Source organism: Balaenoptera musculus, chromosome 8, assembly GCF_009873245.2.
Source record: "Balaenoptera musculus isolate JJ_BM4_2016_0621 chromosome 8, mBalMus1.pri.v3, whole genome shotgun sequence".
NCBI classification, from domain to species: domain Eukaryota; kingdom Metazoa; phylum Chordata; class Mammalia; order Artiodactyla; family Balaenopteridae; genus Balaenoptera; species Balaenoptera musculus.
This window is the reverse complement of record NC_045792.1, coordinates 85768244-85794416: the sequence shown is the minus strand read 5'-3', so window position 1 is coordinate 85794416 and position 26173 is coordinate 85768244. Positions and strand designations below refer to the sequence as shown.

At 45.7% G+C, this 26173-nt stretch overlaps 1 protein-coding gene across 25 annotated transcripts in view; it reads right to left on the bottom strand.

Moving 5' to 3' along the window:
- CD44 (CD44 molecule (Indian blood group)) overlaps nt 1-26173 on the bottom strand; it is an 88032-nt gene that overhangs the window by 48235 nt on the left and 13624 nt on the right. For all 25 annotated transcript variants that reach the window (XM_036859374.1, XM_036859349.1, XM_036859352.1 and 22 more), the window contains exons 2-3: nt 3958-4123; nt 305-438 (exon numbers count right to left, since the gene is read on the bottom strand). In XM_036859374.1, the coding sequence (XP_036715269.1) occupies nt 305-438; nt 3958-4123 (300 nt within the window). The remainder of the gene's footprint in view (nt 1-304; nt 439-3957; nt 4124-26173) is intronic.

Sequence of the window (26173 nt, the reverse complement as noted above, 5' to 3'; positions counted from 1 at the left end):
AAAACAAAGCATCCCCAGCACTCTGTAGCCCCTTGCTCTGCTTTCTTTTTTGTAACACTTGTTACTCTCTGACTTCATGTAAGTTATTTAATATGTATTTGTTTACTGTTGGCCTTTCCAACTTAGCAGGTAAGCACCCTGGAGACAGGAATCCTTCTTCTACTGGAGAGATATTCGGTGAACATCTGTTATGTGAATGGAGGCTACACGAATCCCCACTTAAGCCAAGATTGTCAGCCATGTTGCCGAAGGCTGGCAGGCCAAAAGCAACCCAGAACACAAAGCCAATCCACTTGGAACCAACCTGAAGCATTGAAGCAATACGTGTCATACTGGGAGGTATTGGATGTAAGGATGTACACTCCCGTGTTGTTTGCAGCACAGATGGAATTGGGGTGGATCCGGGGGATCACCACGTGCCCATCTATGAACCCGTACCTGCAAAAGAAAAACAAGAGGTCATCCACCCGCGAGGCTATAAGCAGGGATTTCATAATATCCCATCGAATGACATTTCATGCAGTGCAATACTTCCTTCAGTTCACCCCAGGGGTGCTACAGGTTTCGACAACTGAGTTATGGGAAAGCCAAAATAACAGCAGAGGGACAGTGAAAGGGGACCAACAAGGCTGATGAAGACAAAGTGATTTTTTTGGAGCTCTATAAAAAGTGTTTTAAAAAATCGATTCATGAAAGAAAAAAAAAATTAGTTTCAAATAAAATCTATGGTCAGCAGTCAGGCCAGTTTGAACAAGCAGAGGGAAGCCCAAGTCATGGACAGAATGACCCCTTGACGATGTGAGACCCACTCTGGCCCGCCATTACCTTCCTATTTGCCCGAAAATACAGAAAATGACTGGCTCGCATCAGACGGAACTAGGTGGCTCTTCATTTCAGTCCACTAATGGCAAACCTGCCTCATTTCCCATCCCCTCCTCTTCTTCCCTGGCCTCACCTTTTCCTGTGATTCCCTCACGCCAGATCTCATTGTTCTAAACACAAAGCCTTGTTTATACGCCAGATACAACGCATCTTGTCCCATGAGCATCTCAGGCATAATTCCATTGCCAGTGGAAGTAAATTGACCGTCATTAAAATGGGAGTCAGAGTGGTTAAGTAGATAGCAATGCCTCATTAGCTCAGGAGTTTTCCAGAAGCAGCAGAGAAGTGCTTAAGCCCCTTTGCCCCACCATGGTGTTTCTGGGAGCGGTTTGGAGCCGGAGGCTCTTTCAGATACAACATACAGCACCCAGCCTCTTCGATCAGCATCGCGGTGGCTGAATACTTCCACACGATTTCTCTCCAATGTAAAACGCCTCAGAAAATGAGATGTGGGCTGAGAAAACACCATTTACAAGGGAAGAGGCAGAGGCAAGGGAAGAGCAGAGAGGGAGAAGCTAAAACCAACAGGCTTTTGAAAATGCAATGCTGGCTAAAATGCACAGCCCAAATCCTTTTAATCTTTCCTGCCGGGGGTGACAGTACGTACTGCATCACCCTGCAAGACCTATGGGAATGGTTGTGAGTGTGAAATTTCTAAGCACATCGAACTCATTATGTCTAAGTTGCAAAAGCTGACATGACTAATTCCTCATCTGAACGGCCAGACTGGTTTCTCCAAAGACTCCTGAGCTTGGTGGGGGGGAGTGGCCGCAATTAAATGTTAGTAAGTTTCCATGTATCTGAGAATTGCTACTAATCAGGGTGGGGCAGACAGAAGAAAGGAGATGCTAAGGTTCTTCGTCCCCTGTGAGACTCTCGCATCTGTCCTGTGGCAGGTATCTGATTCATAGCTACCTGAGTGAAAGTATGGAAATAAGTTTTGCAACACTTAAAACCAGCTATGGGTAGAACGATAGCTGTCTTTGGCACAGTTTTTCTTTGTTTTTTTAAAATAATAACACTCCTTGGTGAGCCTCCTCCCCACCCCATTCCCATCACATTCTGCTAGGCTGTATCACACCGACATTCTAGAATTTAAATTATTCCTGAGTTTTTACCACATCCTGTCGACCGCTGGTTTTATGTGTCGTCCTGTCTATAAGTTGGAGATATTAAAATTTAGATATGTGTATACTTCATGAGTAGGTTGTTGTTCCCAGGGAGGAAAGAAATACTCAGCAAATCCATCCGTGCACCAGACTTTCATCTGCCTTTTGCTCTCAGTCCTTAGGGAGAGCGGGGTTATTAAATCTTGCCCTGGGCCCAGAAGCTGGTCTGGAATCTGAACTCCTCCCCATGAAAGTGATGTGGCCCAGGGCTGGCTGCAACTAAGCCTCAGTTGCTTCCTCTGCAAAGTGGGGTCATATAACTGGTGCAGTCTGAGAATTAAGAGAGGGATATGGGCAGGTGGGCTGGGGTCACCCAGCATCTAAGGGCTGGATGACTGGCCAGTGGGTACAGTAAGAACTTCCCCTGTTTTCAGCATATGAGAACTTTTCTGTATTTAGCAAGTTCGCCTTGTCTGCATTTCACAATCAAAATTCAGCTTACTAAATCCACTTTCTTAGGCCACTGGCCTAGTCAGGGCCATATTTAAACAATGAGCCTTAGGAATTGAATAAGTGGACCTGCTAATTAGCTTTCCTTCACTGCAGCCTACAGCTCAGGTTCAGAAGCTACCAGAGCTATCTGCTCCTTTTATATTCTCCCAAGACCCTGCTCTGAACACACACAGGTGCCTGCACACATCTGCTCTTTGTTTTAGAGCAGCGCTGCTCACTAGAACTTTCTGCAAAACAGAAATGTTCTATAATCTACGTTGTCCGATGAAGTAGCCACTAGTCATCTGTGGCTAATCGAGCACTTGAAACGTAGCTCGTGCCAATGAAGAGCTAAAGTTTTGATTTTATTTAATTATAATTAAGTGTGAACAGCCGTCTGTGGCTGGTGGCTACCGTATTAGTGCAATTGTGAAGATGGTCTTTTTCCTCATCAGCAGAAGTATCTCAGTTCCCACCAACACTATGGGTGCCCTACTCTGTAACCAAGCACAGGGGATAGATGGATTTAACTTACATCTAATGGTTTCCATAAAGAGTTCTGCAGCTTGACTTTTTAAAAAGCAGCCTGTGTTTGTGTGTTTGCGCTTTGAAGAGAAAAGGGAACCACCACGTTACCTAACGCTATCACATTGCAAAAGTGCAGAGAGGTAGTTGCAGGCTGGGGTGGAAGCTTCAGAGAGCAGTCGTCCAGATTCCCCAGAGCTCTTCTAAAGAAAACAAACCAAACCGAAACGCTTCACCACAGTGGTCGCCACTGCTCGCTCTTAATGTGCACCACTTTCCACAGGGCCATGAGAAATTTGGAAAAATAAGGGCCATGCCTGCTGTGAATATCCTGGGAAGCAGATATCCTGGGCCTGAGGATAGCTCCCTGAGCACTGTGATGTCTGGTAGGAGGCCTCTCAGGAGGCCCCTGTTGGTCCCTCTCATCGCTTTCCCATCACTTGTAACAATACATCTCAATAATTTTCATGCCCTTTTCTCTCATATCAGAGCAACAGAGAAGAGAAACAAAATCAAAAGAGAGAGAGTTGTTTGAAAAACCTGCTTTAGCCAAGTCTGCAGGGTGAAGGCACCACCAGGCACACATTTATTTTAAACACTGTCATGTGGTTCCCTTTCTCTTGTGGTTCTGACAATGATATTGCACGCTTCTTCAAAGCCTGGAGAGCATGTTGTGGAAGCACCTCAGGCAAGTGGCTTCCAACACAGGACCCTTAAGGGCCTCCTCTAGGCAACCCCTCCCTCTGTGATTCACAAAGGTGTCTTCAGCCGGCCCTCAATTTCAGTGGTCATACTGGTTCCAGATGGACTTGGTCAGATTAATGGGTGGTGCCAACTCCTCAGGTAAGCAGCCATTCAGCTGTCACAGAGGAGCCTTCCTGGGTCTGAGCCCCACCCCCTGGACCCAGGCAGCATACTTTCCCGCAGCAGGTGGGGGCTGGTCCCTTACCTGCAGGTCTCAAACCCTACACGCAGGGCTGCCTCCATCTGGGCCATGGTGGGCAGCGTACAATTGAAGGCCTTGCAGAGGTCAGCAGCCTCAGTCTTCGAGATGCTGTAGCGACCATTCTTCTCCACGTGGAATATACCTGCGTATCGGCAGGTTATATTTAGATCTATGGGATGAAAAGAAAAGGTTAGATTCTTCTGCATCAATAATTTGGAAAGGATAAGAAGTCTGTTTTAGAGCAGCCTCATTAAAAAGCCAAATAATCTTCCCTACTGGCCAGAGCCTTCAACATTCACTGTAGCATTTCAAAGCATCACTACTTCACTCTCAAATCTGAGATAAGAGGCAGAAAGTAGCATCACTTTGACATTCTCTCCGCCGACTGCTCCACAACAAAGTTTTTACAAAGCATGTGATTTATTTCTGATTAGGAAAGTAGCACAAACTTGGGGAAAACTTACAAAATTCAGGGAAGTAATGAAGGAAAAGCAAGTCCACCTCTAAGAAAACTACTGCAAACATTTTAAACAGTTTGCTATATCTTGTTTCAGTTTGTTTTCTGAAAGTGTGTGTTATGTATGTACTTGCGTAGTTTAAATGGTACTAAATATACAGTTTTAGGTGTAGGAATCTTTTTTTCCACTTAATAAGTATTTTCCCACAATCACGTGGTATGGCTCCCCAGCTGATAACCTCCAGTGACTTCTAGTCACACCCAGAATAAATTTCCTTATCATGGCTGATAAGACCCACATGACCTGGCTCCTAACCTTTAAGTAGCTCACTCTGTTCCAGGCACAAAGCTTTCCTTCAGTTCCTTTGGACATTCTGAGCCCTTTCCCACCTTAGAACATTTAGGTCTGACTTTACCATTTCTTTTTTTTTTTTTTGAAGATTTTGCAAAAAATATATTGATAGGGTATATGTGTGGAAGTCAGTTCTAAGGGGGAGTTAGAACAAGATGGGATAGATGGGATACAAAACAATATCAGATAGAACAAGATGGGATAGATGGGATACAAAACAATATCGGACCTAACTTACTGATATGAGTGCATTTTACATGTTTAGGTTTTTTAAAAATTTTTTTATACAATTTTTAAAGGTTACACTCCTCACAGTTATTACAAAATATTGGCTATATTCCCTGTGTTGTACAATACATCCCTGTAGCTTATCTTACACCCAGTGGTTTGTACCTCCTACTCCTCTACCCCTATATTGTCCCCCGGCCCCTCCCAACCGTTAACCACTAGTTTGTTCTCTACATCTGTGAGTCTGCTTTTTTGTTATATTCACTAGTTTGTTTTATCTTTTAGGTTCCACATATAAGTGATGGCATACAGTATTTGTCTTTCTCTGACTTATTTCACTTAGCATAATGCCCTCTAAGTCCATCCACGTTGCTGCAAATGGCAAAATTTAGTTCTTTTCTATGGCTGAGTAGTATTCCATTGTATATATAGACCACATCTTTGTATCCATTCCTCTGTTGATGGCCATTTCTGTCTAGAATGTACTGTCCTCTGATCATCACATTTTGTTTTTCAACTTGAAATCACCTCAACTTAGGGTCCCTCCCTGAACATTCTTATCCAACCCTCAGCGTCTCCCTCAACTTACTATGCTTTTGTGTCTTCACAGCAACTTGTCTATTTATTTGCGCATTTGGTTTTTTCTGTCTGCCCTTTCTTTTGATGGAAACTCCAAGAAAGCAAGGGCCTTTAGCCTGTCTATAGCTGTTTCTCTAACACTCTCATCAGTGGCTGACAGAGAGCAGATGCTTCATAAATATTTGTTGAATAAATGAACAACTCATTGGAATTTCTTCAAAAACACACTTTGAACATATTGACAGATAGATCCAAGACCTGTTCTTTACTCTCAAGAGTTAATGCATCCAAAATGAAACCTAACTGCTACCAACCAGTTTAAAAATGATTTAGTCCTAGGACTTCTGTGAGTTTGCAGACACGAATCTGAAATCTCAATAAGGAGCTGAAAAAAAAAAAAAAATCACCTGGTGTTCCCTGGTCCTCTGTAACAATCTCAAAAGACTTCAAAGCCCTTAACTGAAAACTCAATATTCTTCTGTATGATGCCCAGTTTGCACTTGAGTAAACGCCAACACAGAAAGGTTATGTCCTTGAAGCTGTCCTGGTGAAGCAGGAGCACTTCCTTGAGCCTCAAAGACAGTCAGGCATTGACTCTGCCAATGCCAGACACCACTCTGTCAGTCTCAATTCAGACAGAATTGGCTTTAACTCAGACTCTCTCTCTCACGTGGGTGGGTCCAGAGGTCATCAGGAAGATTCTGCTTATTTATCAATGAGAAACCTGAGGCTCAGAAAAGTGAGCTGCCCAAGGAAGTGAGAATTGCTGTCCAGAGCCTGTAGTTGCCTTCCTGAATCCCAGTTGCTTTGTTTTACATTTCTGAGCTGATAGCCAGGGCGGAGAAGCCTGCAACTGCAGCGTCCCTGGTTACCCAGCAACTTTGGGGTTCTGTGTGGCATCAGCTTTCAAAGACCCTGAGAGGTGACTTGTATGTATGTATGTATTATTTATAGGTGAAGAAACTGAAGCTCAGAAAAATGAAACGACTTTGCAAAGTCACCCAGCCGTTAAGTGGCAGAGCTGGAATTCCACCTCAGGTCTGTTTAACGCCAAAACCCATGCTCCAATCCACTTTGCTATGTGTCCAAGAATCCTTTCATATCATTAGAGCAAGTCTTCACTCTGGAGGGGAGAGATACACCTAAACAACTGTTACATAATGACAAAGATAGGGTCAGTGTTAATGGAATTGTGCTGCCAACAACTGCTTTCTCCTCTCTGAGCAGGAAGCAGCTTCCAATCACTAGAAAACAGAGTCTGACGAACGCAAATCGAGACGATAAGAAAACTGTTAAACTTCTCTACAACCTTTCTCGACTCTGAAAATAGTAAAAGAAGAAATAAAAAATAGAGCTTTGCAAAGACGTAAGCCAATATCAAGTGATTCTCTTTTCTTTGTATCATTAGCGTGGAGGTGCTTTTAAAAAACATTAGAACTAGGTGAAATGGAGAAAACGTGTTTTGGGGAGACTAATTCCTTTTTGGAGTGGTGTCCTTTGGAAGCCACTCACACAATACTTGGCTGATGAGGCCAGGGGAGCACAGAGGGGGGACATGTACAAGGCCCTTTTGAAATGCTGTTTGTTTTTACTGACATTGTCAGCTTTGGCCTCGGTTGGCCAATCTTTGCCAAAGGAAACTGTCACGCTGGGTGACCGTCCTTCCGGAGGCCCTCTGTGTGTAGCTTACAAAAGAGAAGCAAAGCCTCCCAATCAGTTTCTTGGAGGTGAGGGAGACAGAGGACACTTCAGCAGATGCCAGGAGAGGCAGACCGCCCATCAGCGTGTGGCCAGGTGGCTGCTGTCACTCCTAGGTTAAAAATAAAGTCTGAGGCATGGACGGTGGTTTGGAGCTGAATGGCAGTTTCCGTCTTATTAAAATAAATTAGAGTTTGCCACCTGGCACACAGAATATGCAAATGCAAAAGGAACCGATTCACACTGAGACTTTTGAATAAAATCCCTTGAGTTCCACCGGCGGCAGCCAACATCACTTGATAGACGATACACACAGGAACGTGTAAGTGTGTTTCTAGGCGTGCATGTGAGTAGTGAATGTGTGATGTGTGTGCTTGAGGTCAGCCAAGACAGGAAGGGACAGATAAAATCAAGCTTCAGCCTTCCTAGAAATGCGAGGCTTACACAGCGTGTGTAGTAGGTATCAGAAAAGGGCTGCTGAATGAATGAAGAAATTCTATGCAACGTGAGAATTCCACGGCTTACGTTTATCTTAATCTCACACATAGAAAAGGTCCAACTCCTAATCTTGATGGCATTCAACCATCTGGGAATTCCAAAGACGGTGCCAAAACCTTCACTTCAGGTCAACAGTATTCACAGTTCCTCCCCTCTGGGTCCCTCGTGTCTTAAAAAGGACCAAGCCTTCAGGGCTGTGTATCCGTTAAGCCCTGATAATTTATGAAGACTTTCCAACAGGCTTTCTTAACACTTATGCAAACAGAAATTATTACCCCAGAGGGTATTGATAATACTAACAGCAATAATAGCAGCTAACACATATTGTGCACTTATTATGTATATGCCAGGCACTCTTCCAAGCATTTGACAAGTATTAACTCATTTTATCCGTGAAACAACCCTATGAAGTAGGTAGTATTATTATCCCCACCTTTCCCGATACAGAAACTGAGGCACAGAGTGGGGAAGAAACGTGCCCAGGTTCACAGAGCTCGTAATGATGGAGCCAGGATTCAAACCCAGCCAGTCTGGGCACCGAGAGTCCACAGGCTTAACCACCAGGGCACACTACTCCTCACCCCGATTTACATAACTTGTTTTGCCCTCTCAGCCTCCCCCATGTATAGCTGAGAATATCCCCAAGGTTCAAGTAAGGTTAGGGTAAGGCCGAGGCGTGAGTAGCCACGGACCACAGACCACTGGACAGGCACCCGTGTCCATGGCAATGGCACCGGCCACACTGCAAACCCCTGTAGAGAGGCTGGACTCTGGAGATATCTGTGCATCTCTCCTGAGAAACAGAGATCCCTGTGATCCGGGAGCTGCCGTGACTCAAGAGCCTAATATTAAATGGCCGATTGCATCTCTCAAACAAGCCTGTCCAACTGGACGTGAATCAAGAATGTTTTCCGTTAAGCCCTCTGGTCTCCAATAAATCTCCTGTATCATGTAATAAAGGAAAGAGTCCAAGTTCCTCCCTCCAAGAGACCCAACGGGCAACATTAACGTTTGGAGGCCACTTTCAGATTCAGGGTGGAGCCTTTCTGGAGGGTGTTCGTTATGATGGGGTTGCCAGGAGGACAGAGGGGTCATCGGCCCAGCACCCAAGGATCTCATTGCCCACATGGGAAGAGGTCTATCAGTAACCTGTCAGGAAGACCACAGAAAAGGAGCTCTGCAAGAGAACTGTTTAACCAACTCTCTGGCACCAACTCACGGGAAGGTTGGTAGTTCAACTTAGAAGAGATCCACCCCAAACTGGGTTCAAATCCTAACACTCACTCACTGTGTAACCACTCCCTCCAGGTTACACAGCTAGTTAGTTTCTTACCCTCTCTGACACTCAGCCTTCTCCTTGATGGGATGACAATAACATCAGCGTTTGTGGGACTGTGAAATGAGACAAGATATGTCAGACACTTGATACGGTGTTTGGCACTTAATCAGAGCCAATGAGTATTGCATACTTATTAGGCGGCTGATCTACTTCAGCTAAATTAATTCTCACAAAGGTGCCATGGAGTGGGCACTATTGCCAAACCCACTTTAGAGACAAGGAAACTGAGGCACAAAGAGGTTAAACAGTGCATATAAAGTCACCCAAGTGGGAGAGTCAGGGTTCTAACTTCTGTGCTATGCTGCTAATTATGTGGGGTTCTGGGTAAATTCGTTCTTATTTGGATAAAGCAAAGCTGACCCATAACACCATTCATTTTACCTATATTTTTCACTAAGCCTCACATCAAGGAAAACAGATCTTTCTAGTAAAATCGCCCTGGGCCTGAGACGAATAGCTTCTTGGTTCGCTCCAGTCACTTCGAGAGTCATAGAAAAGCACAGCGTCTGCTGAGAGTACAGCACTGTGTAATCTTTACCCAACTCACCATTATGTGCACGTGTCCAAATTTTCCTAAGAGGTGAGTGAGGGTGGGGATATTACACAGCCGACTAGCAATGGAGCTGAGTGACAAGACGTGTTCAACCTGGAATCCACAAGTTGGTCTTCAGGGGTCTATAAACCTGGGAAATTATACGCAAGACTGTGTGTGTACGTATATACGTGTCTACATGCTTGTGCGCACGCGTGTGTGTGTCGGTGTTTGGCTGGAGACAGCATCCCTCAGTTTCCATTAGCTCCTCAAAGATGTCTGTGACAGAAACAGGTAAAGAATTACAAGAAATTATTATCTTTAAGGTCTCTTCAGTAATTAGAAATTCCAGGATTCTGGAATTTTGGAACTTCCTTGTGGGCTTCATGACAGCAGGGACCGCGTCTCTCCTTCAGCATGTGTCCCCAGGACCCTGTGCAGCACCACACAGAGTAGCCACATGCGGAACAAATGAGTGAACGAATGAATGTTCTCCCCCACACACAGGACAAGCAGACGTGTAGGATGCAAACAGAACACGCCTCGGGTCCACCCCCCACGTCACGTCTAAAAGAATCACCAGCTGGGCCTGGATGAGAATTCCCTAGTGGACACTTCAAATGTTTAAATGTTTTTAAACTGAAGCATTTGCTTCTGAGAACCTCTGATGTTTTCCCTGAAAGCAAATGTTTCAGAGACAAACTTTCAGCTTTGCAACTGGCGTTGTCTGCCTGGACTTTGCCGCTGTCATCTCAGAGACGAGCACAGCCTTTTCACATCCTGTCATGGGGTCCCTTCTGAGGACGGATCTCCTGCGACAGGAATGACAGACACAGTGTGTCCCATGTGAAGACCACAGGAGATGATCTACCATCACGCTGTGCCCAGAGACTCTCAATTCTCCGAACCAGACTTCTCCAGACGGTCCAAAATGAATGAATGTATTTTCCAACAGGCACCACCTAGATGTGCCTGGTTCCTTTTGTCATCTCCTCAGGAAGGATGAGGAAGTATTAGATTTTTTTCTGATTTGGTCCCAGAGTAGCTATGTGTCTGGGGAAGTTGGTTTTCTTGAAGATGGGGGTAAGGCCAGTTCCTGAGACCCAATGACATATGCAATTCCCACGGCCGTGAGGACAACTGCAAACATTCACCTAGCACCTAATCAGGCCCATATGAGGTTTCCAACATTTTACACCTAAAAATTCATTTAATTCTCACAACAGTGGTATGTGGTAGCCACTTTTGTTATCCCCATTCGATGCAGGAGGTAACTGATTCTTTGAGAAGACATGAATGACCTGAGCTAGGGGCTAGTGGACCTGGTTTCAGACTGCGCAGACCAGCTGATCGTACTGCAGTGTTAAGTGGCACCTTGTGGGTGGGACAGATGCTAAACTACAGGAAACCCTCTTCTCCACGTGGTTTTTAAAGTGCAGAGAGGTGAGCATTAAAAGAGAACTCTGCAGAGAGGAATTTGAGCTTATTAAATATTATTAAATATTAATAAGCTCAAATATTATTTTAAGATCACAGGTCTCTTGATTCTGGACCAAAGGCTTAACAGGGCAGGGCCCTTTGCTCAAGAGCTTGGGAAAACTTAGATGGGAAAACCTGCACTAATGGAACTTCCACCCTCTCCCCAAGGCAAGGATTCCGAGGTCTCTGTGTTCACTGACTTTCCCCAACAGAGGTCTGGTTTCCTCTCTCTCATTCCACCTGTGCTCTTCCCGAGATCCCCCTGGGGGTCAGAGACCCCCCCCAACCCCAGCTGCAGCCTCAGGCCTCTTCTGTCCTTTACAGCCTGAGGGCTCTGGCCAAGGCCAGGCAGAACAGAATGAAGAGAGGTCGGCCCAGGGCTGGGATGCCAGACCACAGGCTGTCCTTGTGCCATTTTGAGATGTCTGTTGCCCAGCCCCCAAACCTCAACAGACCAGGCCTTTCTAGCTGGAGCATGGCCCTCCAGGCTCATTGCATCCGACTCCATCAAGCTCCTGGAGTCAGTCACATGCAAGCCTCCTGGGCAGAGGTGGCCAAAAGCACCGGCGAGCTCTCCACATTTTTCATCTTTATAGTGTTTATCATGAAGCAGCCAGGATTCTCTTTCTGTCCTCTGATTTGCTGAGCTCATGTCTGAAAAAGATTATGCAGCATCACAAATCTAACCAAACTGATCCTCCTCAGAACGAGGGAGAGATAGATAAGGCCAATTGTTTTTTAAAGCATTATTGCTAATTGGATCATCTGTGTTTAAAGCGAGGCGGAACAATAGCCAGCGAGCGTCAAAAATTCTCTTGAGGGCTTCCCTGGTGGCGCAGTGGGTGAGAATCCGCCTGCCAATGCAGGGGACGCGGGTTCGAGCCCTGGTCTGGGAAGATCCCACGTGCCGCGGAGCAACTAGGCCCGTGAGCCACAACTACTGAGCATGCGCGTCTGGAGCCTGTGCTCCGCAACAAGAGAGGCCGCGACGGTGAGAGGCCCGCGCACCGCGATGAAGAGTGGCCCCCGCTCGCCACAACTAGAGAAAGCCCTCGCACAGAAACGAAGACCCGACACAGCCAAAAATAAATAAATAAATACTTTAAAAAATAATGACTCCCTTCTTTAAAAAGTAAAAAACATTCTCTTGAGACGCAAGAGGAAACAAAAATCCACACTGACTGAGCATGGTCCCCCAGCCAGTTGTGAGAAAAGCAGGACCTCCGGGGTCCCTAATTGCTAGATTCCTGACCAACAGTCCAGTTTTCTGACTACTGAACTGCTTTTATAAGAGGCCTGAGCAAGCCGTTCCAATAAAGCCACAGTCCACTGTCCTAATGGGACATGAAGAAGCCCTTCTCTTCTTCATTGTGATTGTTTGATGTCTTCAAAGCCCAGAAGTTTCCATCTGGGAGTCTTCCTAGCTATTACAGCCCCTGCCGCCACCCAGGCCCGCCTGCTGTCCAGAAGGCTGGCAGCCTTCCTGCTGCCCCACGTCTCTCGCCCCCGTCCCCTGATGCCCACGTGATGAGCGCCTGGTGAAAGGGTCTATTGTTCAGCATCCCATTCTGAACGAGGCCAAAATCACGCTCAGTGGCCGAATCGCCTCTGGCTGCCCCAGGCAGACCATAAATCTTGAAGGACTCAGTCTCTCCCCGAATTGCCCTGGAGGCGGTTGAGGGTTTAATGAGCAGAGAAAATAGTCATACACCATCATACCGAGAGAGTCTCCTCCAGAATGTGTCCTGGGTTGTTTTCAACTGAGCTATTCATCCCTTGGCACTTAGAAGGGAAATGCACCCCAACTTCTTGGTGCTGGCTGTATCCCCTGACCTCTCAGCCTTTTTGTCCAAGGAGCCTGTCATGGCAGCCAACAAGGGCCCATCGCATCCACTCTGTCAGAGAAGAGTCCAAGGGTTCTCTCAGCCACTACCCTGGCCCTTCAGTCTAGGCCTCCAAAGAACCAATCCAATGAAGCTCTTGGACTGTTTGTACAGAGTCTGAAGAAAGACCCCCACCCCTGCCTCCTTGTGGGGTGATGGGAACTGGGGGAGGGGAGAGGGTGGGAAGGTCTGGTTAGGCCCCCATTCCCGATCCTGGTTCCAACAGTCTTTCTGGCAAAGGAGACTGTGTCCCAGAACTGTCACCTCAGTACCCAACTCTGTGAGGCCATTGGTCTTTGGTGAGCGAGTCTCCGGGAAGACAGCTGAGGGAGAGAAACCACAGTGTGTACTCCTGCGTGTTGCCATGGCGACCGGGAAATGTTTGGCTTTGGGCCTGAGACCTTGTTTTCTTCTTTTTTGGACCATATCTGTTTAGCAGACTGGCTAGCACAAACCCAGGATGTGGTAAATGAAATGAAAAAGCATCTCAGGGGCCCACATGGGGTTTTTCCTGTTGCAAGTAGAAAAAAAAGAGGTCCTACTTTGTTTCATAGTTAGATTTTTTTGGGGGGGAGCTAATTCTAGTTATAACACCTAGTTCAGGTACAGCTTTGGCTCAGGTCTGTAGCCGGATCTTTGAGGAACTGGCTGATTTTAATCTGAGGGAAGTATGTTATGAGAGCTGAGGTGGGCTGAGACTGTCATTCACAAGTAATAGCTGCATTTCGGGGTGGTTAGTGAGTCACTGACATGCTGTTGAGCCATGGGTCCCCATCTGGGAGAAGGACAAACGGTTCTAGCCTAACTCCTGTTCATTATAAGCTGTGTGACGTTGAATAAGTCACTCTAGATCTCTGGTTCACACCTAGCCTTCCTGCCTCCCAGGATGAAGCAAGAAGTTAGGAAATGCTTGAAGCTAGTGGGATAAAGTGGGGAGGAGTTATATGCACACCCGGGACAGTATGAACATCTCAGAAAGCTTCCCAAAAAATCTAGTATTCATTAAGACATATATGGGCTCCGACCCCAGCAGAACAGGTGGATCAAAGTACAAGCAAGCGTCAGTAATAGTGCCATGGGGGAAATTTCCATCTCCAATTATGAAGCATTTCCACATCCAAAAGCAGCCCCATGAGGCCCATCAGGTAGGTACTATGGCCCCATTTTACAGATGAAGAAACAAAGGAGCAAGAGATTCAGAGACTCCAAAGTCTTACAGAGTTTGAATAAAACCCAGACCTCAACTCAGATTTTCAAGGTCTTCTGAGTTTCCCCATTACCCGTGGTCCTGCCCTTTCCATCTTGCGTGTCAGCAAGCAAAGGGGAAAAGTGGCAGAACTCAGACAGAAGAGCATACTTTTCTTCCCCTCCCCCTCCCAATGATGTCTTAGGCAGAACCACAATATTTAGGATAGGGGAAAGCAGAGCTGCCCCCGTGGGAGTAGGAGTGAGGGTGGAGGGGCAGATCCCAGAGCCTCGATCCTCTAGCTGCTCATTCTTGCCCAGCCTCCACCCCACCCCACCAATAGTCCTGACACCCTCCACAATGCTTTAGGAGGCTGCGTGGAACACTCTGGAAACCACCGCAGTAGGGGCCAATCATAACAATGATAACCACCCCTTGGCAAGGCTTGCAATGTGCCAGGGGCTCCAAAGCATCCTAAGACGTTTAGTTGCCCCATGTGACAGCTGTGGAAGCAGAGGGTCAGAGCGCTAAGTAATTAGTACAGGGCTCTGCAGCTCAAAGGCTGCAGCCCAAATGAAATGCATTGTATAAAAATGCTTTGCAAGCGATACAGGCCTAGCATGCTTTTTTTTTTTTTCCTGTCAGTCTCAAGAATAAAAATACCCTGCAATGTAAAGTTCCCTTTAAAGGTTGTCCCTGGCTCACCCTGTGGAGAGGAGATAGCAAAGTCTGCTTTTCCAATCCTAACTTACAGGGATGGGGGCTGGAGAGCAGTGGACTCAAGAGGATTTGTAGATCCAGAAACTGAGGTGAGGCTGTTGTCCTTCAAGGTAGAGCCATCCAGATGGTGGGGAGCAAAAGGCCACCACCAACTCCCACAGAGCCCAGCATCACCACACAGTCCAGCGTATCTCCAACTCGGATTTGATTTTCTCTTCCCTATCTCTTCTAGCATCCTTTCAAGTGATAAAGACAAGATTCTGGAATTTACGGAGCTGCTATTGTGTCAGACGTTAGTCTAGGTGTGGTAACAGGTGTCGTACCATGTGATCCCCAGAGCAGCTTTGAGAGGTCAAATCATCAATCCTATTTTGCAGATGAAACAAGTGAGGTTCCGAGCACAACTGAGTCAACATTTGCTGTGAAAGTGGCAGGGCCATGAGTCAAACGCTGGGATGATATCTGGTCTCCGACGTGAGTTAGCCCAGATGTTTACGAAAGCCACCTCCCTCTGCTTGGGGCACACAGATTCTCACACTGGGGGCTAGAAATGAAAGGACCCTGTGGGGTGTGGTTGGGACAGGTCCTACTGCTGAGCCTGTGGCTGGGCTCCCCAGAAATATTACCATGAATGGAGCACCTACTGTGTGCTAAGTGCTTCACCCTGATTATCTCATTTAATCCCCACAATAAATGTATGAGATAAGGACTATTATTGACATCAGACTTTATTACAGATAAGAAAACTGCAGTTTAGAGAGGTTAAGAAACTTGTTCTTTTCCTATTCATTTATTTATATAATTAAATGTAAGTTGCCTTTATAAGTTATTTTCACTATGTCATAAATATGTAATTGTTGGCATTTTACTTGTTTTCCTTATTTCTGAATTTTAGTACTTGGAATAAAGACTCTTATTATAATGTCAAAAAAAAAAAAAAGAAAGGAACTTGTCCAACTTTGCACCGTTAGGGGGTCAGGCAGCCTGGCCCCTCTCTCTTAAATGCCACACGAATGCCTCTCTCATCACTTAATTTCAGGAGATCCCAGGTGAATTGCAGGATAATGCCTCTTGCCAGATAGTCTGAGCATCTACCGGATTTGTATTTGCTAGTGTCATGCCGATAGAGTTGGTGGATGGTGACTGCTGTCTCCTCCAAGGGGTAACTAACAGACCCAAGGAGATGGGGACATTTTCATAGAGAAATGAGTCCTGCACTGGGACTTAAGAGCCCTGTGCCCTAGGCAGGGGTGACTGTCTCAGGATCACAGTCAGAGGAAAAGGTTGAGGAATGGCTTGGATTTCCGCCTGGCTTCGATAGTAACTCGCTACCTCTGCTCTTTCCATGACGGATGGTACCTAGTTCAGACACCCCTTAGATTGATGGTTTTTACCCTTTTTCCCCCATGGCACCACTTCAAATTCACAGGAGGGACCATGTCAGTCACACTCCAATGGGCACCAGGTACCTTGCCATCCCTAGTGGCCTCTTTCCCTGTCACTCAAAAAATCTTACCCAAATGCAAGTGAGTGAGCATGCAAAGTAAGTCTTCTAGGAATAGCCATGAGTTTGCTGCAGTTTATAAGAGAAGAAAGTCATTCATAAGCCTTGGTACCTGGTTGCCAGTAGCCCTGTACTTACAATTTACCTACTACCAATCCTGACCTTCACGTGGATTGAGATAGAACACGAACCATGCCTTTAGGTCACCCCTTTCCTCTTCAAGTGCATCAGCAGTGAAGTGATGTAGCTGCAAAAGCATTTGTTTACAAGAACAAGTATTATAAGTGACCAAGGAGAGTTCTAGATTTTCACTGATTCCTAATTAGGAGGGCTCAGAAATCATCAGGTCGTATTTTAACGACTCAATCGCTCTCTTTTCTCATAGACTCTCTCTCTCTCTCTCTCTCTCTCCATCAGATGCTAAAGTGAAGAGGGGTGTGAGCGCTCATGTGAGTAACAGGCCCCTTCCCAGTCCAAGAACCCTACCCTTATTTATTCTCCTGATGCTTTTAAGAGTAATACAAATGTTTCAAAGCAGAAACCCTATAGAGGGAGAGGCTGGATTGAGGGGATATTTTTTAAAAATCTGGGCCAAAAGATTTCCAGGATCAGTACAGTTCCAATTGCCCTGTGAGCTAAGAGCTTGTAATTCACACCTCTTCCTGAGCTTTCAATCTCTGAAATCTCATCTGTAACCACAGATGCCAGTTGCAAATGCCAGGCTCCAGAGAACTCATTTCTGACAAGCTTTTAAATCTGACTCAAGCCACAGGGTTTGGACCAAAACCTTTACCATTTCATGTGTAGCCAGAGTGGGCCAAGCATAACTTCCTGCTTTTAAGGAACATGGCTCACACAAAAAGCCAGGAGGCTTGGGAACGGAGGAGGTTACAAATGATCCTTCTGTGAAGTTGTCAAAGAAAATAAGATCTTGATTTTCCTTCAACTAAATAGCCATCGAACATGGCAAGAGACCACACCTGGGTGAAGGCCTAAGCCACTTTCAGCCCAGACACTTGAGAGGCATTCTAGAAGCAGCAGGATGGGCACAACAGGGCCTCCTCCTATGAAATCTGTGCCTCCCAAATTGGTCTTCTTAGGGCATGGCGCAAGGCATCCATTCAAAGCACCCTCTAGAAGATGTGAGTGTATGTACCAGATATGAACCTGGGTGCTGAGGAGACATACGAGGTCCCTGCCCTGAAAGAGCTTATGCTCTAGTGTGGGGAAACAGACGATATACAGGGAAACGATTAGCATATAAATAAGGCAATTTCGGGAGCGATAGCGCTACACAAAAATAAAAGGGGAACAGGCTCCCTTTTCGGGCAGTCTGTGTGGTCTGAGGCACACTCTTCTATGAACTTATGGGCATATTTTCCCTATTTATTATGGGGCTCTTGGTGAGATCAGATACATGGGAAAAGGAAATACCTACACACACACACACACACACACACACACACACACACACACACACAGATTAAATCAGATTTGGAATTCATTGCCTTCCAGGGTCCATAATGAGATGTCCTTAGAATGTGGACTTAGTAGGGTAAACAAGGGAGACTTGGAAGGCAAAGGCTATGGCAACTGAATGAGCCGGCTTGGGGGATAAGAGTTCCATTTGAGTCATAAGCTGGGTACAGAGTTGATGGAAGATGGCTCTGTCTGCCCCTTCTGGGTCTTGGCCTGAACTTCAAGGAGGCAAATCAAACAGCGTGACAGAGCAGCCCGTCAGAGTGCAACTGTGACGTGTCCACTCACCAGCCCTCTGAAGGCTTACAAGGATCTCCCGGCATCTTCAGCCTCCCTTAGTTTATAGTTACTAAGGTGACAGAGCAATTACCCCTATGCTATTGTAAGATGGCACAGCGGCCAAGGTCATAGTCTTTCATATCAGAAAGACTTGGGTCCAAGCCCCAGCTTGGGCTCTTGTGGAATGTTGGGCACACCATGTTTTCTTAACCTTTCCGCCTCCGTTTCTTCATTAGTAAAGTGAAGGCAATGCCTACCCCATGGGGTGCTTTTAAGGTATCAATGGGGAAATGCACCTGAAACACATAGCAAAGTACCTGACGCTTAGCAAAGTGGCTGGGACTTGATCAATATTAGGCAACCATCTCAAAGATTAAGTGTATGTAAGGCTACTTAAATATAAAGAGCTTCCCACTCTGACAATTCTTGATTAACTGGTCAGCCATTCACTGTATCACTGGTAATAGCCACTCAAGACCTCCAGTTAGGAGCCAGAAGCCTAATTATATGATACATGAGCTCTTACTCTATATAATACATGTGATAGATAGATAGGTAGATAGATGATAGATAGGAAGGAAGAAAGAAAGAAAGAAAGAGAGGAAGGAAGGAAGAAAGAGATAGAAGAACAGGTGGATGGATAGACAGATGGATAGACAGACAGACACTATCTATAAAACATTATTCTAGGAAGAAGTCTGCCTCAAGTGATACTAACCCACATAATCAAAATGGTTTCCACTGGGATTATGCCTTGTTCATCCTTATATCCACGATGTCTGATACATAGTATGGTGCCCAATAGATGTCTCTTTAGTTTTGTGGGAAACGTATTAGAGTCCAGTGACCTGGGATCTAGAGTTGGACTTCATACTGATAAGCTGTCAGAACTTATCAGTACGGCTTCAGTTTCTTTATCAGAGCAGGAAGAAGTTGGCTTTGGTGGTCTCTAGGTCCCTGGCCAACCTAACGCTCCGCCTCTAGAAGTCTATGTTTCTTTTAAACGTGTTCTCTAAACACTCCAGGAACCCGAGTGGCTCCCTCTTGCCTGCAGGGTTGTGGCATATCCCTCTGGAATCAAGGCAGTGATGGTGTGACGGATGCGTCAAGCAGGCTGGGGTGGCCAGCAAAAAGAAACAATAGACAAGAGTGTTATCAGCACCCTTCTCTCCAATTACAACAACTAAATGCCTTCCAGCACACAGAGACTACAACCTGCCCCATCCAAGCTGGAGGGAGAGAATGGTTTCAATTAAGGGAAGCACAGCAGGGTGGCTGATCTCCTTAGAGAGACTACTCCTGAACTACCACAAACAGCCCCAGCACTCCCTGCAGTGAATTTCAGCATCACGGGCCAATTCAAACCATTCTTTAGTTGTGAGACAATCTTCAAGTGAGGTGCTTCTCAGCAGCTCCCACCTGCGCAACTGGAAGTCGAGACGCCCACCCCCAATTGGATCCCTGATCTTTGGTGGTCTCGGAGGTCCCACTGCCAATGGGAAGAGCAAAGAGGGAAGTTCCCTTCACCTGTTTTCCCGAAGATAACTCTCGGTAGTACTAAATTGTTTCAAGGTCCTTCATTTTCAAGGAGCCAGAAAAAGCCAGATTCTCAGGAAAAGGAGATGCCTTGAATTTTCAAGGCCTCCAGTTCTGGAGACGGAAGGACAGGATGGGCCCCATAAAGCTGAATGGAACGCTGGTGTGATGTGAGAGGGAGAGGATTGACTTCCAGCCCCACCACATGAGAGCGGAGCCTTCTTGGACAAGTTACTTCTATTTACGAGCTTCAGTTTCTCAGCCTGTAAAACGACTCTAAGGAAATTCAGTCATTTATTTATTCAGTGGGTATTTGACATTTGCTGCATACTGCAAAGAGAGGTTTAGGGGAGTTAGATAATAAACTCAAGGGAAACACCAGCGTTGCATTTGGTTCATAATAGGTGCTTAATTTTCCTTCTCCCGCGGGAAGATAAAACCCTGGATGACTAGCCACAGTTCTCCCAGATACCAGGGGGACCCCTCGGTTCTAATTTATAATGTATTTACACCACGAACAATCATCTGTGTTTTGATAATCTTCTGTTTCAGCCCAAACAACAGTCTGCAACCACGCTCCTCTGAAATTCAAAGCAAAATGAGAGCCTGACACAAAGGCAAACACTCCTATTAAAAGGTGCAAAAGTTTTAGCCACTTCTGAGGTGTGGCTGGGAGAGGTCAGATGTTCCTTTCTTTAGAGGTGAAAAGAACTGAGCAGTTAAAGGCAACTAAAGGTATTTTGGGAGATAAGAGGATTGAACACCCCAATGATTGATGGGTGGGCACTTCATGTACTCAAAAGCTAGTCCCCTCCACACCTCCACAACCAGGAAATTCTAAGCCCGGGCTTCTGGGGAGGAAGTGGGCTTTGAGAAACTTCAAAATTTCCAGAATGAGAAGAAAGCTACTGCATTAAATTGCCCCTAAGGGTCTTTCTATACTCTGAGACCAGGGAACAGTACTGTAAAGAAATACTTCTACCCAAGAGGGAGGAAAATACCATCTCCTCCTCCAGCCTCACTGCCAACTGCCAGCACTGAAGGCAGGAAGAGGCAGATCCTGCTGAGACAAGCAGCCCAGGAGACTGCCTGTCATTGTGCAAGTAAAGACAGGACCTGGAGCGTGTTTCCCCACTCGCTTCCACCAGCTTCTGCAATAGCCAAGCTTCCCGGAACATCCTATGCTGCCTTATCTGCCTGGCAACAGTTGTGCCAGTAAGCACGTGGGTGCCAGCACTTCGGTGTGCCCTCCCCCCAAATTAAATGAGATCTTATTGGCTAATGTTTCGCCCAGAAATGGAATGAAAATCTTCCAAAGGCAGCTGGAAGCATTTCTCAAGTGCAGCAGGAACAGAGATTGGGCTGAATAGGGAAGGGAGAGGTCCCAGGTCTAATAATTACAGTGATCTCGATGATTACTGAGGATGCTTGCTCCCTGTCAGTCGTTCCGCACACGATCACAGCTAGTCCTTACACAACCCTGCACGTAGGTATTATTCCTCTATTTTAAAGATGAGGAAATTGAGGCTCAGAGTGTTAAGTCAGTTGCTTAAGGCCACATAACTGATGAGGGGCAGGACTCGAACCCAGATTTAACTCCAGGACCCAGCCTGCTTGCTGAGAGCCTGAGACACCAGACTTAGATCCCCCTCATGCATCCCTGACCCCTGTACTTAGCCCAGAGGCTAAACTACGTAGGATGATGAGTAAACACTCTCTAATCTAGCCTTTAGAGGAAGGTAGAAAACCTGACTTTGACAGACACTATTCCCTGGTGGCCTATTTCTAAATGTCTTCCAGGGGGTCTGGGAAGCTCATTGGGAGAAGAAACTGGATGCGTTTTCCAAAGGTTTTAACACTGCAAACAGTGCAGAATACAGAAGTAGCTGCTGACTTTAGCCTTCCAAACAATACAAAGAACAGGAAGCTCAAACAGATAATAGGGTACCTTACCTCTACCCTGAGAAACAGTCCTTAAGGAAGGCTGGAGGTTATCTGATGATACTTATTTGAAAGGAAAGAGAGCTGCCCCAAACATGTTCCAGAAGCGAGCCACAGGGAGCCCCTCCCTCTTCCCCCAAGAAGAAGAGTCTAGAATATCCAAGGCTTGCCTTCCCAAACCTTGCCCCATCTCTTCTAGCCCTCAGCAGAACATGTTTCCTTCTTGTCTTTCACATTCATGAAATATTGCACATATTCGGCCTCTGTTTGGTACCTTTGCAGGAAACCGTGGAAGAGACTGTTTCTTAGGTGATGCCAGCCAAGGAAGAGGAATGGAAATTGGGGTGGTGCATGGCCATAAAGGGAGGAGAAAAGATGTGGTCTGCTTGCTGACCCTCATTTGCTTTTTAAGCACTTGTCTCTTTTTCCAATAGACAGATATAGATAGATAGATAGATAGATAGATAGATAGATAGATAGATAGATAGATGAAAGATACATGGATACATACACATATAAAGTTGTTTCTTTTAATTGAATTTGGACATCACGGCCTGAATCCACCATGGTAAGCCACAATCCCACAAATCCAACCAAACTTTAAAGTGGACACAGGCCTTCAGAAAAGAGAAGACCAATCCCAAGTTTATTCATTCAACAAGGTTTCATTCAGTGCCCCCATGGGCACTGGGACCAGGGCATTGAAAAAGGTCGGCAAGGTCACTGTCCCAAAGGAGATTATGGTCCAGGGGAGAAGACAGACACTCAACAAGTCAACAACACAGCACAATAAACGTTGTAACAGGAGTGCAAGGTGCTGAGCACTTAGTCTAAAGGGAAGCCTTTCCTCCCCAAGGCCTTTGCTGTCCCCAAGAGATGCCTCCCCAAGGCAATGCCATTTCAGCTGAGAACTGAAGGATGGACCGGGAACTAGCAGACCAGGCTCAGCGGGCCTCACAGTCAGGAAATTCACCCTCAAAATGAAGCATAAATCATTTCAGTTTGATAGAAGCCATTTCCTCAAGCTCTTTCACCATTAAATTTTGAGAAGGAGAGGCCCCCTTCCCATGTAAGAAACAATCACATTCTTGAGGTCCACATTAAACATCCCCTGGCTTTCTCTTCCCTGGATTCAGTCATTATAAATCCTTTAATGATATTTAAGTGATAAAAAGGAATGGAAAAAAAAATTTTTTTACTCCTGAGTTTCCCTCCGTGCTGTTAGATTCATGAGCTAACTGCATGGAGGCAGGGGACTGGCCCAGAAAAGCCACCTGTCCACTTTGGGCTTATTAAAATGTTAAGATGTTGGGCCCTTGAACTTTGGGCTCAAAGAAACTATTAGGAAGTTTTCCTGCTTATGAAAGAGCAATTATTAATATAAAATTCAATAGTCAATTCTAGACTCCCTGAAGGCAAGTCAGATCCATTGGGAGCCAACATAGTGTGGTGACATGGACGTCAACTCTGTGGGTGGACAACTAGGGTTCAAATCCTGAATCTGTGCTAATTAGCTCTATGACCCTGGGAAAGTCATTAAACTTCCCTCCTCTACAGGAGTGTAATAATGCTAACCACGAAGTTAATATGAGGGCTGGATTAGATAATGGAGCTGAAAACACTTCACACACATTAAGACACTCCAGGAGTGTAGTTTTTGGAAAGAGAAGCAGGCTCTCTCCCTTGGGGGTCATCATCTCATAATTTACAGGAAGAGATGCTCTTCCAAGGTCACAGTAATTCTTTTTAAATGGATCACTACAGACTAGTGGTCCTCAGGCATAGTGTAGTGTAGCTCCAGCAGTGCTGAGATGGGTTGCAATAATGAGTTCCTAATAATAAAGTGCTCAAGTGTGCAAAGATGGACTGTTTCTTGTAAATTATAACAGATTTAAGGTTATTCCCTGATATGCTTTTCTTGGAGAGGGAAAAGGATAAAGTTATAGCTATTGTGACTGAGTATAAACCCAGATCATCTAAGCCTCAAACTGCAGTGTGTCCCCCATGTGAACTTCGTCTGTGAGGCGTGTCTTCTTAGGATAAGGCTGAGGGTGTGGCTTAGAAACACAAGAACTTAGCTTTGCCTTTTTTCTTTTGCCTACATAGAATCTCAAACCACAACTCTACCAGCTGCATAGACTCCCTTTAGGGCCTTACTCACTATAACGGACATTGTTACCAATGCAATACAATTCTTCTAATTGCAACCCGATTTTGTTCCAAATCTCAAACTTGTGCTTCAGGGGAGGTGAGGCCCCACCTCCTAGCTCAATTGGGTAGACCACGACTGGTCTAAGTCAAGCACTGTGGTCAGAGTTCTCCTTGCCAGCGATTGGTTCAATGTGGGCATTCCAGGCAATGGGACCCCATTCTTCCAAAGGGAAGTCAATAAAGAACTTCTAGAAAAGCCATTCCTCCATTTTTCTAGAAGAGACGTTTATGAATAAGCATCCTTCTTCTGGTGCTGGATAATGATTTTGTTTTTCCATTGGATGCCTGGAACTGTAGGAGTCAATTTGGGACTGTGAAGGAGGTTAAACTAAAGGAAGACACTGCGAGGGGCAGAGTGGGAAGTTGGAAGAAAACCGGGTCTTTGACAACACCGTTGAGCTTCTGGAATCATCCTACTTCCATACTTCTTGTTATGGGAGATAATGTTTTATGAGGGTTGATTATTCTGTTACGTACAGAGATACCCAGCTGACATGAACCGATGTGGGTATACCAAGAAATATGTGACAGTAACAATTACATGGGGGGGCTACACATCATGGTTTGATGCATAGATGTGTTGTGGCTTATGTTCAATCATGATAGCTATAACTCCACCCTTATCTCTCCAACCCAAGAAAGCACATCTGAATAAAAGGGAAAGGATGTTATCATCATCACTGGTTGGGGTGGGGTGGGGGATAAACTTGAACCTGTTCTTGTTTATAAGACACAGTTGTTTATAACTGACCACTTGGATTGCTGGTGCCTATATTCTACCAATTGATAAATAAGTGATGTTTTGTGTTTTTGTTTTTTTCTCACCACATCTATCTCACTCTCCTGATAAGAGTCCACTCTGGTCATCTCCAAGTAGTTAACCACTAACACTCTGGTCATCTCCAAGTAGATAACCACCAACAAAGGAAATAAAAGAGTGAGGCCCTTGTAGTCAAATGGTTGGACATCTGAATCCCAGGGCTCTTGCCTGATCCTCCTGCCTGGACCCAGGAGATGCACCTGCATGGCTGCTGGAAGTCATCCTATACACCTCCCCCTACCTGCACATCAACAGACCCTGGGCCTGAGCTCCAGCCACCAAAGTGCTTAAAACAAGACCGAGAAACTTCCAGTAAAATGGGCCAATAAATGTGACCCTAAACTGAGGCTTAATGCTCAAGATTCCTAAGTAAATTATGAATTTTTCTCCCATGGAAAAATGACACTTTTTGTTTCCCAGAGTTTGGGTTCCTTTTCTCCCCCAACATGTGCTTCTAAAAGCTTGAGTCAGCTTGGAGGTTCCCATGGTTCTCTTCCCACCACTGTCTTTTGCAGGGCAGGTAGGATAAACTGGCTGCTTTCGGAATCTTGAGGAATAAAACTTTCTTTTCTGGCTCTCTTACTCAGGTGACCCACGTGTGAGGCAGCTAGACTAGGAGCTGCCTTGGCTAGAGTTGCTATGAGGAGCTTTGACCCCACCCACCAAACGGTCCCCTGGTCCTGAGAGCTGGTGGGGTTGAGAAGTCCAACAAGTAGGCCTCCCAAGGAACTGTGGGGATCCTGCAAACAGAGTCCCTGCTATTCACTGAGAAATCTTGAGAAGTCTTCCTTGATGCTCTAGATCAGATGAGGACTCCCTGTTACCAGCTCTCACAAGCTCCTGCTTCTCCTTCCTAGCTCTGATCACAAGTATAATTAAATAAGGGCATAATTAGTTGCTTACTATGTCTTCCCAGATAGCTGGTAAGTTCCATCAGAGCAGAAACTGTGCCTCTCTTGTTTAAAGTTGTATCCCCCAGCCCCTGGCAGAGTGCCTGGCACATACTGGTATTCAATAAATATGTGTTAAGTGAACACATGGATCATTTCGAAACCACTGATTGCTCAGAGAGGCTGGGCAAGAGCAATGCCAGGTTATGCAGGGCCTTCTGGTTTCCAAAGGCTCATTGAGTCAAAAAGGATCAAAACGAACACCAAATATGGATGTACAAGATACTACACAGGAAACCAGATCCAAGAACAGTGAAGACCCCAGCAGAGTGTAAACACCTACACTGTTTCCCATTGTGCCACACACATAAAACCCCCAAAACCCAGGACCATTTTATCTTCCTCTCTGTCACTCCAAGTCTTCTTGCCCTGGTCAGCCACTGTCCTCCTGTTTAGTGCCCTTTCCTCTATCATCTCAAAGTATGAAATGGAAAGAGTACTGGATTGAGGGTCAGAAACCAGAGTTTTGACTCTAACTGGTTGTATGACCTTGGGCAAGTCACGTGCAGTCTTTGAGACATCCTTCCCTTGTTTGTCCAATAAAACTA